At 38.3% G+C, this 18,797-nt stretch overlaps 1 protein-coding gene across 4 annotated transcripts in view; it reads right to left on the reverse strand.

The window, feature by feature from the left end:
• CRLF1 (cytokine receptor like factor 1) overlaps positions 1–18,797 on the reverse strand; it is a 211,527-nt gene that overhangs the window by 26,740 nt on the left and 165,990 nt on the right. For 3 of the 4 annotated variants that reach the window (XM_077254565.1, XM_077254336.1, XM_077254409.1), the window contains exon 7: positions 13,713–13,891. In XM_077254565.1, the coding sequence (XP_077110680.1) occupies positions 13,713–13,891 (179 nt within the window). Of the gene's footprint in view, positions 1–13,708; positions 13,892–18,797 lie in introns of all 4 variants that reach the window. The other variant, XM_077254486.1, reaches the window with a different exon arrangement.

An 18,797-nucleotide genomic window follows, 5' to 3' on the forward strand; every position in this document is an offset into this window, starting at 1 on the left:
GGAGGAATGTTTGAAAAAAATTACTAAGCAAAATAAACAGACCTCATCGTTAAGTGTTTAACCGGTTCCGAGACTGCCATACATACAGTACATACATACACGTACAGTACAGTGGTAATACATTTTCCGAAACTCAGCCCATCTGCAGAGATAACTTTGCCAGCATTGGTGGTCCAGTAACATGCTTTGCACAGGACATCTACATGTCCACACTGTGCATGGTATCAGTCATTAAAAAAAAGAATAAAGCCTTGTTCACATTGCGCTTTTGAAATCCATCAAGAAAACACCTTAGAGTATACATATTACTTATTCTAGCGCATATCCTGATGGAACCATAAATCTTTATTTTTAAAAAAATTATGTTTAGCTTAGAATCCATTTGAACAGCATCCATTTTTTTAAACATGAATGAAAATACAGACTACTACACTTATTAGTCCGGTTAAAAAAATGGACACTAAACTAATCCGTTTATTTTTACATTATTGTCTATGAGAATCGCAGTGGAATGTAATATGTTTCCGTATATTTAACATACTGTATATGCTATTTTATCTTGAAGGGAACATATTAAAAAATAAACAAAAACTTTTACTCCATCATGTCATTCCCCATGCCCTAATGTGAAGTTTTCAGTCAGCCATTTTGCAGAACAAGTATTGCAAGCAAATGATAAGTTCTCCATCATCATAATACTTTAAAGTTCATTTATCTTTATTTTCTGTCTGTGCTTATTTGTAGCTCACTATTTGCATGGCTTAATGCTTTGCAATCTCTATAGCTATTCTTATTTTTGCTATCATCTATCTCTCTTGGTGATGTTTATTTCATTATCTCTCTCTTTGGCTATTTTATTTTTATGTCCACTCTTTTCTCTATCATTTCTTTTGGCTGTTTTTTTTATAATAATCTCTGTACTTTAGAGATTAATATTTGTATCATCTAACACTGATTATCTCCATTTTCTTTTCTTTTTTCTCTCATTTTTTATAAATTGAGTTTTTTTCTGTGTGAATATTTATTACTAAGCTGTATTTTTAATCACTTATCAATGTCACTGAAATTAATTGTTAGACATACCAGAATATAATTATATAAATAAATGTCAGTCAGTGATAATACCTTCCCCTCGACTAATGTTCAAACAATAAGCAGGGCTTTCTACAGGGTGGGCCATGTATATGGATACACCTAAATAAAATGGGAATGGTTGGTGATATTAATTTCCTGTTTGTGGCACATTAGTATATGGAAGGGGGAAAACTTTTCAAGATGGGGGGTGACCAAGGCAGCCATTTTGAAGTTGGCCATTTTGGATCCAACTTTATTTTTTCCAATGGGAAGAGGGTCATGTGACACATCAAACTTATTGAGAATTTCACAAGAAAAACAGTGGTGTGCTTGGTTTTAATGTAACTTTATTATTTCATGAGTTATTTACAAGTTTCTCTTTGTTTACAGCCATTGACATGTTGCAGAGGTTGACACGTGAGGAGCGGATAGAATTTGTGTTGATGTCTGGTGAAAGCAGTACCTGGGTCATTACAGCGGATTTCAATGCAAGACACCCTACGCAAGAAAACTGTCACCATTCCCATGTTATTTAGGAGTATCCATATAAATGGCTCAACCAAAAAGGTTTGCCTCATCATTGAACATAATGTTCTGTGTAAACTGAGGGTCCTGTTCCAATTTTTGTTTTGCCTATTCTGCAAATTCAGCATTAAGAAGCTGGAGGGTACTTCTAGGATGGAGGTTGAGGCCTTGCTTCAACATTTTAGAGATGCAGCAGTCATGCAGGGCATGGAGTAACTGCAGGCCTCAGTCAGCAGCCTGCTGCAGGGGTCGGTGGCTGGAGTGTCCCAGGCTCCTCTTGACTGGCGACTGCGGCGAAGGTCTAGGCCCCCAGCGTGCTTGAGTCCCAATGTCACCCCCTAGGTTCGGCGCCAAAATAGGAGCCTCTCTGGTAAATGACACAGGCCTTGGGCCGGCGGCCATGCATCACAATGGATAGAGCAATCTGCAGAGCAGTGGGACCTACAGCAGGGGGAGGTGTCAGCCTCCTCCTAATCAAGAGCGGTACAGCGTAGGAGACAAGGAATGGCAGGCACAGTAATGGGGGATGGTCTGCTCAGCACAGGAGGCAGCGGGAGTCGAGGAGATGGGGGCTGTACCTGGCAGCCCCTCAGGGAACATCGCAGGTGGCAGGCGGCTGGCCAGGACTGCAGTGCGCCACCAGATGAGGTGCACAGAGCCGCTGGTCAGAGTGGAGGAGAGTGGCACTGGCACCAGTCCCATTTCACGGATAGGGGCAGCAGCCGGCAGCCTCAGTCACCAGATCTGAAGGGAGGTTCCACGAGCCTGGTGGAGCGGGCTCTGATGGACAGCATGAGGCTGGCCTTGCTCCCAGTGCATCATCAGCAGTTCCGCGGGTCCCTGCACAGACTGTCACCTCGGCATCAGAAGGAAACGTGCAGTCTGTGGGACAAGGAGACCTTGGAACTCTGGGTTCGTGGTCGAGTTGGTCCAGGATGGAGCCCAGACAGCATCAACAGGATGCCGGATCCTCAGCTGCTGGGTTTACAGTGCCCAGGCAGCTAGGTGAGAGTGACAGTCTTTTACATTTTAACCCTTGCTTAGCTTCTTTTGAACTTAGGAACCAGGATGCCATTTCTGTCGGAGTTAGCAGGGGTATAGGGTTAATTTTGAATGGCTTGTGCGATTTAGCTACATTATGGGGGTCAGGGCTCCAAAGAGCAGCTTTGCCATCAGCTGCATGGTTAGGGAGTCCTAGATCGGTCTTAAGACCTGAGAGCCCACCGGAAGTTTTTGGACCCTGCGGCAGTTCGGGGTTGGGGTCGGAGTTGAAGCTTCTTCAGTAACTAGCGGTGGGGCTTCCAGAGCTAGTATGGTGGCGGTTGAGGCAGGGAATGTGGGACAGACAGTGGATGTAGGTGGGGAGAGAGAAAAGGACGATGCATCCATCTTGTGAAGGCAGCCATTTTGAGTACCCACCCTCCCTTTAATTGCAGATAAGGCCATGGGATTGAGGTTGTGGGGCTATTTTTGATTAAGGGGGACTTTTTAAAGTTAATTAAATTATAGGATTTCTTATACATCTGTCATGGCAGCGGGGGGAGGGTCCTCAAAGTTGGTGGAATTGGAAATGGCAGGTTGGTGGTGGGGGATCTTGAGAGGTCCTGGAATCCTCCTGGGGAAATTCAATTGGACAGGGTTTTCAGTTAATCCTGCCGAAGTGATAACCAAGGGACCCGTGGACGGGTTTTTGTTTTGGCCAGATCAGTTATTATCTGCCCCCAAGCTGGTGCAAGGCGGCTGGGGGTATGACTTAAGCTGGTGACAAGGTGGGATATTTGCAATTTACACTTTTGGGGCTTTGAAGACCACCCCCCTTTCGGAAGGTTTTTGTTTGATATGTTTGACATTCAATATTAATAAACTGCTGCTGTGGCCATTAAAATCCAAAATTGTGTCTGGTATGTTTATTGGGGTTTTTTTATAACACGATCTGAACTTTGGAAGTTTGGTTAAGGAACGGGTAAACAGAGGATTAGGGTAGAAGCTTGCCTGAGTCACATATACCCTTATGTCACGTCAATGAGAGATTGTTTCGTATGTGACTGTAAAAAAGCAATGAAAGCACCAGGTGGCTCCTCTGGAAGTTGCACTCCAACATACACACACAATCACTAATGTTTCTAGTACGATGCATACAACTACAACAGCAAGTTTATAAATATTTTTTCATGATGTTACTTTGTTTTAAACAATTTGAACCACTATTTTTATTATTACTATTTTCACTCATATCCGATTGTTATATTTTAAAATTTTTCTTATTAACCCCTTTACCGACCTCCACTGTACTGGTACTGCGGAGGTCGCATTTCTTCTTTTTCTTCTATTTTCTTTGATGCAGGCTCACTGCCGGAGCCCGCATCAAAGCCGGGATATGTCAGCAGTTTTGAACAGCTGACGTGCCCACAATAGCTAGTTAAATGCTGCTGTCAAATGCTGACAGCGGCATTTAACTAGTGCTTCGGGCCATCGGGCTGGAAATGCGCGTATCGCTGACCCCGTCACGTGATCGGGGGTCAGCGATATGTCAGTATAACAACCAGAGGTCTCCTTGAGACCTCCATGGTTGTTGATGCCGGATTGCTATGAGCGCCACCCTGTGGTCAACGCTCATAGCAATGCAGTAAATCTACTACATAGGAGCAATCTGAGCTTTGCTCCTATGTAGCAGAGCCGATCGAGTTGTGCCAGCTTCTAGCCTCTATTGAAGCTAGGCAAAAGTAAAAAAATAATGTTTTAAAAAATATGAAAAAATATATATAAAAGTTTAAATCACCCCCCTTTCGCCCCATTCAAAATAAAACAATAAAAAAATCAAACCTTCACATATTTGGTATCGCCGCATTCAGAATCGCCCAATCTATCAATAAAAGAAAGGATTAACCTGATCACTAAACAGCGTAGTGAGGAAAAATTTGAAATGCCAGAATTACTTTTTTTGGTCGCCACGACATTTTATTAAAATGCAATAACGGGCGATCAAAAGAACATATCTGCACAAAATGGTATCACTAAAAAATGTCAGCTCGGCACACAAAAAATAAGTCCTCACCCGACACCAGATCATGAAAAATGGAGACGCTACGGGTATCAGAAAGTCGCACAATTTTTTTTTTAGCAAAGTGTAGAATTTTTTTTTACCATTTAGATAAAACATGACCTAGACATGTTTGGTGTCTATGAACTTGTAATGACCTGGAGAATCAAAGTGGCAGGTCAGTTTTAGCATTTGGTGAACCTAGCAAAAAAGCCAAGCAAAAAACAATTGTGGGATTGCGCTTTTTTGCAATTTCACCGCATTTGGAATTTTTTTCCCGTTTTCTATATAAAGGTATGCTACAACCAATAATGTTCAAAAGTACAACTTGTCCCACAAAAAAACAAGCCTTAACATGGCCATATTGACTGAAAAATAAAAAGGTTATGGCTCTGGGAAGGAAGGGAGCAAAAAACAGAAACGCAAAAATGAAAAAGGGCAAGGTCTTGATGGAGATAAACTTAGATCTTGTCACTTAAGTATAGTCATTGGGATAGCAAAGACACTATATCGGATGCCCTTCAACCCCACTCTGGCACGATAGCTGGGTGCTAATATTTTTCCAACTTGGCTGTGAAAATTATAATTTTCAATGTGAATTCCAAGAGCGAGGCATAGTCTATCTATATAGATACAGTTATAGATATAACTATATATAGTCCGAAAGGTCTAGAACAAAATTGAAATAAAAATTATTCAAAATTGAAATATTATATCAGGTAGGGCTTTTTAAGCCTTCAAGGAAAAATAAGATAAACTATGCTTTACTTTCCATTTAACACCTAGATTTTTCTTGCGATGCTTTTTCTTGCAATGCTTTTTCTTGTGAAGTAAATGTTGTTATACAAACAACAATTCTTCAGGAAAAAATCCCCAAAAGATATGACTGGAAGTGGCTTTAAATTAAAAAAATAATAATTTTGCCTCTTTGGAGAAGGAAAAAAAAGTAGCATGCTCAGGTATGTTAGTCTCAAACACCTACATGTAGTGATCTTCCCATATTTAACTTTCAGGGTCCCCAACAAGGTTTCCAATATGCACATTCATTCTTCACATCAAAACCTCATTACTCATGTCATTCAAGAAATTCACTGATCAGAGAAGAATTGCCTTCAAACAATTCTTCTATTTCTTGAGACAGCTCACAAGGATGTGAATTTTGAAACCTATAATTTTCATATATTTTTTATTTAGCTATTGCTAAGTTATGAAGCAAAGCAATGTCTTGTTATCTTTTAATCCATACTATGCATTATTGCTGTTTCACTGAGCAATTCCTTAGCTTTCAGAAGTTTCTTTAGGATTATGCTCAACAAAAATCTGTCCACTATATTACCACAGTGATGTGAAAAGCAGAGAGGCTCAGAAAATGAAACTGCCATACATAGACTGTCTGAATTTAGTGCCCAGATCTTGCGACTCAACAAATTTTAAAGCAGCTAATAATGAATCGTGAACTGCTCATCTGAAATTTCAGTGCATTCGTTTGGGAGAGAATGAAGTTGAATAATTTCTTAAAATAAATTTACAATAACTAGAGAATACATTTTAAAAATATTATTTAACAAATTGTGTTTTACATCTGTATCTTAAAATCTTTTAAATGCATACATATTTGCACTAGAACATATTTTGGGAATTTAGCAATAATGTGTTCTATATTTTAGCTTATTTTAAATGCATCTATAAAAAATATTTTACATATTGCATTAATGCTATTGTTATAAAGCTGCTTTTTCACTTAAATATTACATTTATTTGATAAATGATGTACCTGTATTTCCACATAAAAATAACATAACCTTCATATTTAATTGCATCATGGAACTAGACCAATAAATACATGGACAATATGAAAGTTTGCCTCCGTCTTTACTTACAAAAGTATTGTTTGGTTTAATTAACATAATATAATGAGCATGTTGTATTTAAATGTTATTTAAATAAGTATATGATCCCTTGCTGATTTTGTAAGTTTGCTCACTGACAAAGACATGAACAGTAAACATTTTAAGGGTAGGATCATTTTAACATTGAGAGAATATCAAAAATAAAATCCAGAAAATAATATTGTATAAACTATATTAATATATTTGCATTTTGCAGTGAGAAATAAGTATTTGATCCCCTACCAGTCATTAAGAGTTCTGGCTCCTACAAACCAGTTAGATGCTACTAATCAACTTGTTACCTGCATTAAAGACAGCTGTCTTACATAGTCACCTTTATAAAAGACTCCTGTCCACAGACTCAATTAATCAGTCAGACTCTAACCTCTACAACATGGGCAAGACCAAAGAGCTTTATAAGGATATCAGGGACAAGATCATAGACCTGCACAAATCTGGAATGGGCTACAAAACCATAAGTAAGACGCTGGATGAGAAAGAGACATTTGTTGGTGCAATAGTAAGAAAGTGGAAGAAATACAAAATGACTGTCAATCGACATCTATCTGGGGCACGATGCAAAATCTCACCTCATGTGGAATCCTTGATCATGAGGAAGGTGAGAGATCAGCCTAAATCTGCACAAGGGGGACTCGATAATGATCTCAAGGCAGCTGGGACCACAGTCACCAAGAAAACCATTGGTAACACATTATGAGCTAAAGGTTTAAAATCCTGCTGTGCCCGCAAGGTCCCACTTCTCAAGAAGGAACATGTGCAGGCCCATCTGAAGTTTGCCAATGAACACCTGGATGATTCTGTGAGTGATTGGAAGAAGGTGCTGTGGTCAGATGAGACAAAAATTGAGTTATTTGGCATTAACTCAACTCGCCGTGTTTGAAGGAAGAGAAATGCTGCCTATGACCCAAGGAATAGTTCACCGCATCAATGGGAGAATAGATGGAGCTATGCACAATAAAATCCTGAGTGACAACCTACTTCCCTCTGCCAGGACATTAAAAATGGGTCATGGCTGGGTCTTCCAGCAAGACAATGACCCAAAACATACAGACCCAGGGAAAAAGTAGTGGCTGAAAAAAGAAGCATAATAAGGTCATGGAGTGGCCTAGCCAGTCTCCAGACCTTAATCCCATAGAAAACTTAAGGAGGGAGTTGAAGCTCCGAGTTGCCAATGACAGCCTCAAAATCTTAATGATTTGGAGATGATCTGCAAAGGGAAGTGGACCAAAATTCCTCCTGACATGTGCGCAAACCTAATCAACTGCAAAAAATTCTGACTGCTGTGCTTGCCAACAAGAGTTTTGCCACCAAGCATTAAGTCTTGTTTGCCAGAGGGATCAAATACTTATTTGTCACTTATTTATCACTGCAAAATACAAATAAATTTATATAAGGTATACAATGTGATTTTCTGGATTTTATTTTTGATATTCTATCTCCCAATGTTAAAATTAACCTACCCTGAAAATGAATAACTGTTCATGTCTTTGTCATTGGTCAAACATAAAAAATCAACAAGGGATCATATGCTTATTTACTCAACTGTATATTTTTGATTTGAAAAAGGGGACAAGCATGGAATCATCAAACAGTAATGGTGCTTTTGCTTTTATACTGTTATTTGATATGTGTTATAGTAATGCTTATAGCAGTGGGATATACAAATGTCTGTAGCATAAAAAAGATATGAGCTATATAAGTTTTGTTTAATTGGCTTCAAATATAATTGACATTTATAAATATTATGGGGAAATAAGTAGACCTATGTTCATAGTATAATATATTTTAAGTATACTAATTTTTTGCACAAAACATAATATTTTATTGATCAATATTTTGCAGTTATAAAGATGCCAAAGCGGAATGCACTCACCAATCTTCGAAAAAACAGCTTTATTGAATCTTCATAGACAAAACTTCATGGCCGGGAGGGAAGGAGTGGAGCTCAGGCGAGCAGGAGGAGACGACGGCCGTTTCGCGCAGTGCTGGCGCTTCAACGGGTCTGTAATATACGCATTCGCCTGAGCTCCACTCCTCCCCTCCCGGCCATGAAGTTTTATCTATGAAGATTCAATAAAGCTGTTTTTTCGAAGATTGGTGAGTGTATTCCGCTTTTTCTTCTATTCATCACATGGAACGTGATCCTTTTCTATGGATTTGCACACGGAATCATTTAGTGTGGCTGTTTTGCCTTCAGTTGATTTCCAAACACTGGCTTCTTAACTAACAAATGTTGGACAGTGCAGTTCACTTTTTCTCTGATTCTGCTATATAAGATGCCAAATATAGTAGTAGTTGCAATAAGCCATGTTATTTACAGGAATTAGCAAAAATTCTAAGTAAAAATGTATTTGGTATGCTATCACAAAATAAAATGTTTTATGTTTCTTGATTTTTGGGATACATCTTAAATACGTTTTTATAAACAATTTTATTTAAAAAATAAAAACTGATTAATAAGAAATAAAATGTGTTTTTCTATGTCACCTTCATAAACAAGAGTATTTTTTTTTATTAAAAAAGAAAATACAGTTATGTGAACAAGTGTTTGTCCCCTTCCTGATTTCCTATTCTTTTGCAGGTTTGTCACTCTTAAATGTTTTAGACCACCAAAAAAATTTAAATAATTGACAAAGATAACACAAGTAAACAAACAATGCTGTTTTTAAATGAAGGACTATATTATTAAGGACTAAATAAATCCAAACCTACAGGGCCCTATTTGAAAAAGTGATTGTCCCTTAAACCTAATAATTGGTTGGGCCACCCTTAGCAGCAACAACTGCAAACAAGCGTTTGCAATAACTGGCAATGAGTCTTTTACAACACTCTCGAGGAATTTTGGCCCACTCATCTTTGCAGAATTGTTGTAATTCAGCCACATTGGAGGGTTTCTGAGTATGAACCGCCTTATTAAGGTCATGCCACATCAGCTCAATCGGATTAATGTCAGGACTTTGACTAAGCCACTCCAAAGTAATACTTTTGTTTTTCTTAAGCCATTCAGAGGGGAACTTGTTAGTGTGTTTTGGATCATTTTCCTGCTTTATAACCCAAGTGTGCTTCAGCTTGAGGTCAAAAGCACATGGCAGGACATTCTCCTTCAGGATATTTTTTGTAAACAGCAGAATTCATGGTTCCATTTACCACAACAATTCTTTCAGGACCTGAAGAAGATAAACAGCCCTAGACCATCACACTACCACCACCATATTTTACTGTTGGTATGATGTTCCTTTTCTGAAATGCTGTTACTTCTACGCCAATAATGTAATGGGACATAAACCTTCAAGAAAGTTCAACTTTTGTCTCTTCAGTCTACACAGTATTCTCCCAAAATTCTTGGGGATCATCAAGATGTTTTCTGGCAAAATTGAGATGAGCTTTTATATTTTTATTGCACAGAAGCGGTTTTCATCTTGGAACTCTGCCATGCAGGCCATTTTTGCCCAGTCTCTTTGTTATGGTGGAGTCATGAACACTGACCTTCAGTGAGGCATACAGTTCTTTGAATGTTGTTGTGGTGTCTTTTGTGACCTCTTGAATGAGTTTTTGCTATGCTCTTGGGGTAATTTTGGTCGGCTGGCCACTCCTGGGAAAGTTCACCACTGTTCCATGCTTTCGTCATTTGTGGACAAATGCTCTCACTGTTGTTTGCTGGAATTCCAAAGCTTTAGAAATGGCTTTATAACCTTTTCCAGACTAATAGATTTCAATTACATTGTTTCTCATTCGCTCCAGAATTTCTTTGGATCGCGCCATGATTTCTAGCTTTTGCAAAGCTTTTGGCCTATTTCACTTTGTCAGGCAGGTCCTACTTCAGTGATTTCTTGATTGAGATCAGGAATGGCAGTAATAAGGCTTGCATGTGGCTAGAGAATTTAAACTCAGCTTCCCAAATTTGTGATAAACCGCAGTTAATTTATGTTTTAAGGGGGGTGGCAATCATATTTAAATAATATAATAATATATAATATAATAATATTTTCACACAGAGCCCTCCAGGTTTGGTTTTCTTTTTCCCTTAATAATAAAGATCTTCATTTATCAACTGCATTGATTGTTTACTTGTGTCTAATACTTAAATGTTTCAGATCTCCAAACAAATTTAAGTGTGACAAACGTGAAAAAGAATAGGAAATCTAGAAGGGGAAAACACTTTTTCACACAACTGTATCATGAAGATGAACTATTATTGACCTAGTTCTGAAATATTACATCGTCTGCTACCACTGCTCAGTGTCTCCCTGTGAACTCCTATTATCTGTCTGATGGCACTGCTAGCATGAAAAATTTCTCTTGCTTGCGGTGCCGACAGAGAGGTACTGGGAATTCACAGCTAATGAACTCACTTCACCTATCTGACGTCAGCGCAAGCACCAATAGAAATTTTCCCACTGCGTTTCTGCTAACATCAAATCGGTACCAGAGATGTCAGTGTCTGTGTGTGTAATACATGTGGTTAATGTGTAGTTAATACGTGTGGCTAACGTGTGGCAACTATGTGCTGCCCATGTGCCTCATCAGTATCACATGGTGTGCGCCAGGGAAGAAGCGGTACAGTAATCATCATTCTCCCTTGCTCTGCTGGCAATCAGCACGAGCAGGGGAGAATGATGAGTTGTATTCAAGTGAGAACAATGACAACAGGTGGCGGCTTTTGGGACTATTACTCCCATCAGCCTACACCTGCTGCCGCTAATAATAGGGTCAGTAGGAGTGGCTGATGAGAGTATTCCTCACCCACCGCCTGTGCTATAAATAAATAAATAAATGAAAAAAACGGCATGGGTTCAACTGTATTTTCTATAACCAGCCAGGCAAAACTGACAGCTGGGGGCTACAACCCTCAGCTGTCAGTGTTAGCGAGTCTGGTTATCTAGAATGGAGGGGTCCCCACGCTATTCTCTAGCCAGATAGGTTGAGGTCACTTGGATCTTAACAAAGCTGTTTTTGCATTAAAGAGCTCAAAAGCGGTTTCCAATACGCACCTAGGAGACCTCAGAATGTTATTCAGATCTTTTTACAGGAAATTATAGATTTTCAGCATTGCAATTTCAGTGAATAAATCAAAGTTTTTTTGAAAACTTGACACAGTAGGAGAATTTCAAATTTTATATGACTTGCCAATGTCAAACAACTAGATTTGTTTTTTTAACAAGCATATCTATAAATTACCATTTTAAGCAGCAGTTCATAGAATACATTAAATGTATCTGTTAAATGTATTTACTAAATGCAATGTGAATAGTGCTTTTGAAGTAAAACAGAACACAACCTCTGGACAACAATTCAAACTCCTCGTGAGTAACTTTTAATACTCATGATTGCAATATTATGCATCCATTATCTTAGATACTGACACTGCTCTTGGTATGTTAAAGACAAAGTAGGAGTCTGATTCAATGACATATCAGTGAATGGACCCTTGAGCTATCCGAACACCCATACCAGGGAGATTAACTTGTCACCTCAACACAAACAAGCAAGGTGGTATATGTGGTGTGTAAGGCTATAAGGTTACTTTATACCCCATATTTAATCCTCACTGTAATCCTTCGAAGCCCTTCAGCTACTCCATGGAACACATTCCTCAACTTAAGAAGCAAAACATAATTTTTTTTTTGTGGAAGACAGAAAGAAATCTTCTGAGATAAAGTATCAATGAAACCTTCCTGACAGATAAATAAAATGCAGCTAACTGGCATAAAATAAAAGACATACAGTACTTATGAGTTTAACCTTTTGCAGTTTGTTGTCCTGAAGGATTTCAAAACTAGTCATTTCTTTTCCCACCATCAGATACAATGAGGGAATATAGTGACTTGAAACCAAACCAGAGTCATCATCACAGTGCCGGCGGCATAAAGGAACCTAGATTATCATGTCACTCATAGAGTGTTCATGATTTAGATAAAGTATGAATTCTGTACTGAAAATAGCATTTATATAAAGGGTCTTTTGTAATTTGGGAAATGTTAAACTAGTAAATGATTGAAAGTGGTTCACATTAATGTTGATTTGTTTTCTAAAGCAAATACAAAGCATAGCTAGATAAGCTTTACAATAATTATTCTTCCATTCACAGTAGAGATGATGTTAGCTGGAAATCCCAGTGAACTGTATTCACTTGATGGGAAGCTTGTTTACTGTTTTCCTAAAAGTGTTTGTTCTTCTATACTTATTGGTACTTATAATTGTGAAGATTACTGCCTGTATGTTCATATTACTCGGCTCAACATTTAGTCTAAGCGACGGTGAAGTTTAACGCAAATGTGTCCAATTATTTTTTTTACCCTACATGCAACCCCAACTAACAGTCCACATGATTGCTACAGTCCGCATAATATAATAAAAGGGGTATTTTCAATTATTTATTGAGAAGCTCACTGCTTTGTCATTTCATTACTACCAGGTTGCTCCTCCTTTGAGACCCAGTTCTGGCCAGGAGCTTCATTATAATTCTACACATTAACAGACTACCAGTGTTATCCTTATATTCCCGTATAAAGATCACAGTGCCTTTGAACAAGCACACAGATCAAAAAAGTGAGAGCCATGGTTAAGAGAACTGCTGTGGAACCTAGATTTCAGGATTGATAATAGCCCTGTGAGAGGGAGCTGAAAAGCTAATTGCTAAATAGAAGTCAATGGGCTGGACACTGCTAACCAGGATGTTAAGATAGCAAGGTGTACACTATCCAAATGTATGAATAATTGCACTCATTGTAGGAAAATGACGGCACATCAAAAAAGCAAATCAATTGCAAACTTGCTTTAAATCATGCAGTCTAGCTAACTAAAGAAATTTAATAGCGTGATAATTCTTCTTTAATAAGTAACTTTTAAGAACCTGAAGTTTTACATTTTTTGTTCTTGCAGCAGAAAAGTTGTTTTAAATTAACCAATAGTGCTCCTGTAATAATAATGAGTCCTATGTATCACACATGTGGCATACACATGGAAAAAGCAAACAGGTCTCATTTGCTTGTTTATAATTATTATTGCAATATTTTGTTGTTATCTTTGCCAAATTGTCTAGCCTTCTTATTTCTTTGCAGATAATACCACATGAGAAGGAAGTCCATAGCTAGCAAAATATAATCTCAAACAGATCATATTTTATATCTGCTATATAGAGTAAGAAAGAGTGCCTTACCTACCTGGTTCCGTGTTTTGTGTGATTTCTGTAGCCACACTCTCCATTGGTCGTACAACTTGATACTAAGGTTTGAACAGCCATAGGCATGTTTCTTGACCCATCCAAAGAACTGCTTCAATTCTCGACGTAGGGTGGAATTCTGCTCCCCACTTTTTGGATCACATACTCCAGTTATTCTTTCTAAACAACACAAAATAATCAAAATGTCTATATTTATATGCTGTAATCTCACAATGAACGTCTCTATTGAGTATATGTTTAAAGGTACTGTACAAGACGAAAAGGCAAATATGTTACTCATCTGAATGTGAAAAAGCCACTATGCAAAATTTTATGTAATGGAGCTCACCTACAGTTTGAGGTCAAGTATCTGAAGAAAGCTACATATCAAGCGATAATAAAAAAGTCAAAAAGGTGATATACAATCCATAAACACTGCAATGGTTTTCCTCCGACACTTGAAACCACAGATATTACTTTCGAAAGAACCATAACAGACATTTTTATTTTCATTTGGTAAATCCCACAGCTCACAGGTGATATTAACCTCATCTCTGAAATGATTGCGTGAAATGTATCACATCTGTATACAGGATAAGCAGCACAGTCTCGGGATAAATAATGTCATTATAATACACATCTATATTTGCCTTGCTGGTCACAAGTAATATTTTAAGAAATTTTTCATCAGCTCAATTTGAAGCCTACCCAATAAAGATACATGTGTATTTCTAAGTAACTTGTCATGGGAGTTAGTAGAACTGTTTCCTTCAAATCCTGTTTATATCCAGGATTATAAAAACCGGAAAATAATAACATGGAGATCAGTTAATAACTAAGAAACAGAGGCCTGTTGAAATTTGCTGGCACCAGATAAGGTATAAAAAACAAGAGGTATTTCCCCACTGGGAAATAATTTTGAAAACTGGCTTTTTCGCAAGAACACCAGGTGTCGGAGCATAGTTAAGACATTCTTGACTAGGATAAAGAGCAGTCTGTAGACTATTAAGTGTTCAGCCAACTCTGCAAGCTCTATCTGCTCCAAATATCATCAGTATGGATGATAACGTTATGCCATGAGCTAAGTCACAGTTGTAGTAGTGAATGTAGCCAGGCTGTAATCTAACTGCTGAAAAATGTGGGAAAATATTCTACAAGAAATTGCCAGTATTATGTACTAGGTGTTAATGCAAATGAATTAATGAATGACTCTTCCTAAAATATATTAGACAATTATTTTAAGTGCTACTTTTTAAAGGGGTGCTCTATTTGAATTAAATTTCTCCCCTTTCTGCTTATTGCCATAAAAGCAAACAACCCACTAGACCCTCTGAGCTCAGTGATTGGCTCATGCGATGTCAAAGTGACGTCAGTGCCAATGCCAGACACCAGGAACAGTGATGGAGACTAGCTAGTGGACTGGGGAAGGTGAGCCCATCACAGTTTGTTTTTTTTTATAGTAAAATTCAGCCAAGGGAAAAGCTTAGTTGAAAGTGATCAACCCTTTAAGGCTAATTGCACATAGCATCTTAAGTGGCTTCGATGGCTGAACTGTCATTTTTCTTGCAGAGGCTCTGCCACTGGCATCGGTCATGCTATACTGTCAGAGACTGGGCAACTTCCCAGCAGAAGATGTCCAAAGAATAATAACATCCTTTAAACTTGTCAGTATATCTGAATAACAAAACATGCAATTTTTGCATTGCAACGTGCTATGTTCATTTTCAGGTGCTTTTGTGGAGCTTTTCTTGGGCAGATTCCAGGCGTAAGAGATGTTGTTTGCAAATGGTCTTATATATACTGTACGTGAAATTTGCCAAATGTGGACTTTTGTGTATGGAATAATCTGTTATAAATGTATTCAGTTGCCTGCAGTATATTCACCTAATATTATATGACAATATATGTAGGCAGCAATAACTTTAGATTGAGATACAAAACACTCTTTTGTACAATTCCCTAGTTGACAATTTTACGAAAGCTAATAAATATAGCTACAACTGACAATCCTCTTACTGGAAGTGTGCCAGTGATAAATGCCCGGGAATAACTGAGTGTGACCATTATTCCTGTAACACGTTTAACTGATTTCCCTGAAAGACATTTCATGAAAAATAAACAGGAGCAGTGAAAGATGCATCATAAATGTTGGAAAATGTGCATGTTATATCTGTATCAATAAGTGAAATATTTATCAGTGAAAACATGTATTACATTTCTACCTTCAGAAAAAATCAAGAAGTAAGAATGTTTTTTTGCTGTCATTCCTTTGTAAAAAAAAAGGACCAAAAATATCAATTCAAGAATAATACATTATTGCATTATTGTGATAAATAAATGTATGTTCACTTTGTCTTTTAGACAAATTTTGCATTAAATATCTATTGTACTTTTCTAATATCTAAATATTAATTTTCCCCACAGCAAAATTAGATATACCGTATTTTGCAGTTTATAAGACACACCCCAAATTTTGAAGAGGAAAAAGGGAAAAAAAAAACTTTTCTTAACCCCTTCATGACCCAGCCTATTTTGGCCTTAATGACCTTGCCGTTTTTTGCAATTCTGACCAGTGTCCCTTTATGAGGTAATAACTCAGGAACGCTTCAACAGATCCTAGCGATTCTGAGATTGTTTTTTCGTGACATATTGGGCTTTATGATAGTGGTAAATTTAGGTCAATAATTTCTGAGTTTATTTGTGAAAAAAACGGAAATTTGGCAAAAAATTTGAAAATTTCGCAATTTTCACATTTTGAATTTTTATTCTGTTAAACCAGAGAGTTATGTGACACAATATAGTTAATAAATAACGTTTCCCACATGTCTACTTTACATCAGCACAATTTTGGAAACAATTTTTTTTTTTGCTAGGAAGTTATAAGGGTTAAAATTTGACCAGTGATTTCTCATTTTTACAACAAAATTTACAAAACCATTTTTTTTAGGGACCACCTCACATTTGAAGTCATTTTGAGGGTTCTATATGGCTGAAAATACCCAAAAGTGACACCATTCTAAAAACTGCACCCCTCAAGGTACTCAAAACCACATTCAAGAAGTTTATTAACCCTTCAGGTGTTTCACAGCAGCAGAAGCAACATGGAAGTAAAAAATGAACATTTAACTTTTAAGTCACAAAAATGATCTTTTAGCAACAATTTTTTTATTTTCCCAAGGGTAAAAGGAGAAACTGGACCAGGGACGTTGTTGTCCAATTTGTCCTGAGTACGCTGATACCTCATATGTGGGGGTAAACCACTGTTTGGGCGCACGGCAGGGCTCGGAAGGGAAGGAGCGCCATTTGACTTTTTGAATGAAAAATTGGCTTCAATCTTTAGCGGACACCATGTCGCGTTTGGAGAGCCCCCGTGTGCCTAAACATTGGAGCTCCTCCACAAGTGACCACATTTTGGAAACTAGACCCCCCAAGGAACTTATCTAGAAGCATAGTGAGCACTTTAAACCCCAAGGTGCTTCACAAATTGATCCGTAAAAATGAAAAAGTACTTTTTTTTCACAAAAAAATTATTTTAGCCTCAATTTTTTCATTTTCACATGGGCAACAGGATAAAATGGATCCTAAATTTTGTTGGGCAATTTCTCCTGAGTACACCAATACCTCACATGTGGGGGTAAACCACTGTTCGGGCACATGGTAAGGCTCGGAAGGGAAGGAGCGCCATTTGACTTTTTGAATGAAAAATTATCTCCATCGTTAGCGGACACCATGTCGCGTTTGGAAAGCCCCTGTGTGCCTAAACATTGGAGCTCCTCCACAAGTGACCCCATTTTGGAAACTAGACCCCCCAAGGAACTCATCTAGAGGCATAGTGAGCACTTTAAACCCCCAGGTGCTTCACAAATTGATCCGCAAAAATGAAAAAGTACTTTTTTTTCACAGAAAATTTCTTTTAGCCTCAATTCTTTCATTTTCACATGGGCAACAGGATAAAATGGATCCTAAAATTTGTTGGGCAATTTCTCCTGAGTATGCCGATACCTCATATGTGGGGGTAAACCACTGTTTGGGTGCACGGCAAGGCTCGGAAGGGGAGGCGTGCCATTTGACTTTTTGAATGGAAAATTAGCTCCAATCATTAGCGGACACCATGTCGCGTTTGGAGAGCCCCTGTGTGCCTAAACATTGGAGCTCCCCTACAAGTGACCCCATTTTGGAAACTAGACCCCCCAAGGAACTTATCTAGATGCATAGTGAGCACTTATAACCCCCAGGTGCTTCACAGAAGTTTATAACGCAGAGCCGTGAAAATAAAAAAATAATTTTTCTTTCCTCAAAAATGATTTTTAGCCCAGAATTTTTTATTTTACCAAGGGTAATAGGAGAAATTGGACCCCAAATGTTGTTGTCCAGTTTGTCCTGAGTACGATGATACCCCATATGTGGGGGTAAACCACTGTTTGGGCGCACGGCAGGGCTCGGAAGGGAAGGCACGCCATTTGGCTTTTTGAATGGAAAATTAGCTCCAATCATTAGCGGACACCATGTCGCGTTTGGAGAGCCCCTGTGTGCCTAAACATTGGAGCTCCTGCACAAGTGACCCCATTTTGGAAACTAGACCTCCCAAGGAACTAATCTAGATGTGTGTTGAGCACTTTGAACCCCCAAGTGCTTCACAGAAGTTTATAACGCAGAGCCATGAAAATAAAAAATAATTTTTCTTTTCTCAAAAATGAGTTTTTTAGCCCACAATTTTTTATTTTCCCAAGGGTAACAGGAGAAATTGGACCCCAAAAGTTGTTGTCCAGTTTCTCCTGAGTACGCTGATACCCCATATGTGGGGGTAAACCACTGTTTTGGCACACGTCGGGGTTCGGAAGGGAAGTAGTGACGTTTTGAAATGCAGACTTTGATGGAATGCTCTGCGGGCGTCAGGTTGCGTTTGCAGAGCCCCTGATGTGCCTAAACAGTAGGAACTCCCCACAATTGACTCCATTTTGGAAACTAGACCCCCAAGGGAACTTATCTAGATGTGTAGTGAGCACTTTGAACCCCCAAGTGCTTCACAGAAGTTTATAATGCAGAGCCGTGAAAATAATAAATGTGTTTCCTTTCCTCAAAAAAA

This window comes from Ranitomeya variabilis, chromosome 1, assembly GCF_051348905.1.
Source record: "Ranitomeya variabilis isolate aRanVar5 chromosome 1, aRanVar5.hap1, whole genome shotgun sequence".
Lineage (NCBI taxonomy): Eukaryota > Metazoa > Chordata > Amphibia > Anura > Dendrobatidae > Ranitomeya > Ranitomeya variabilis.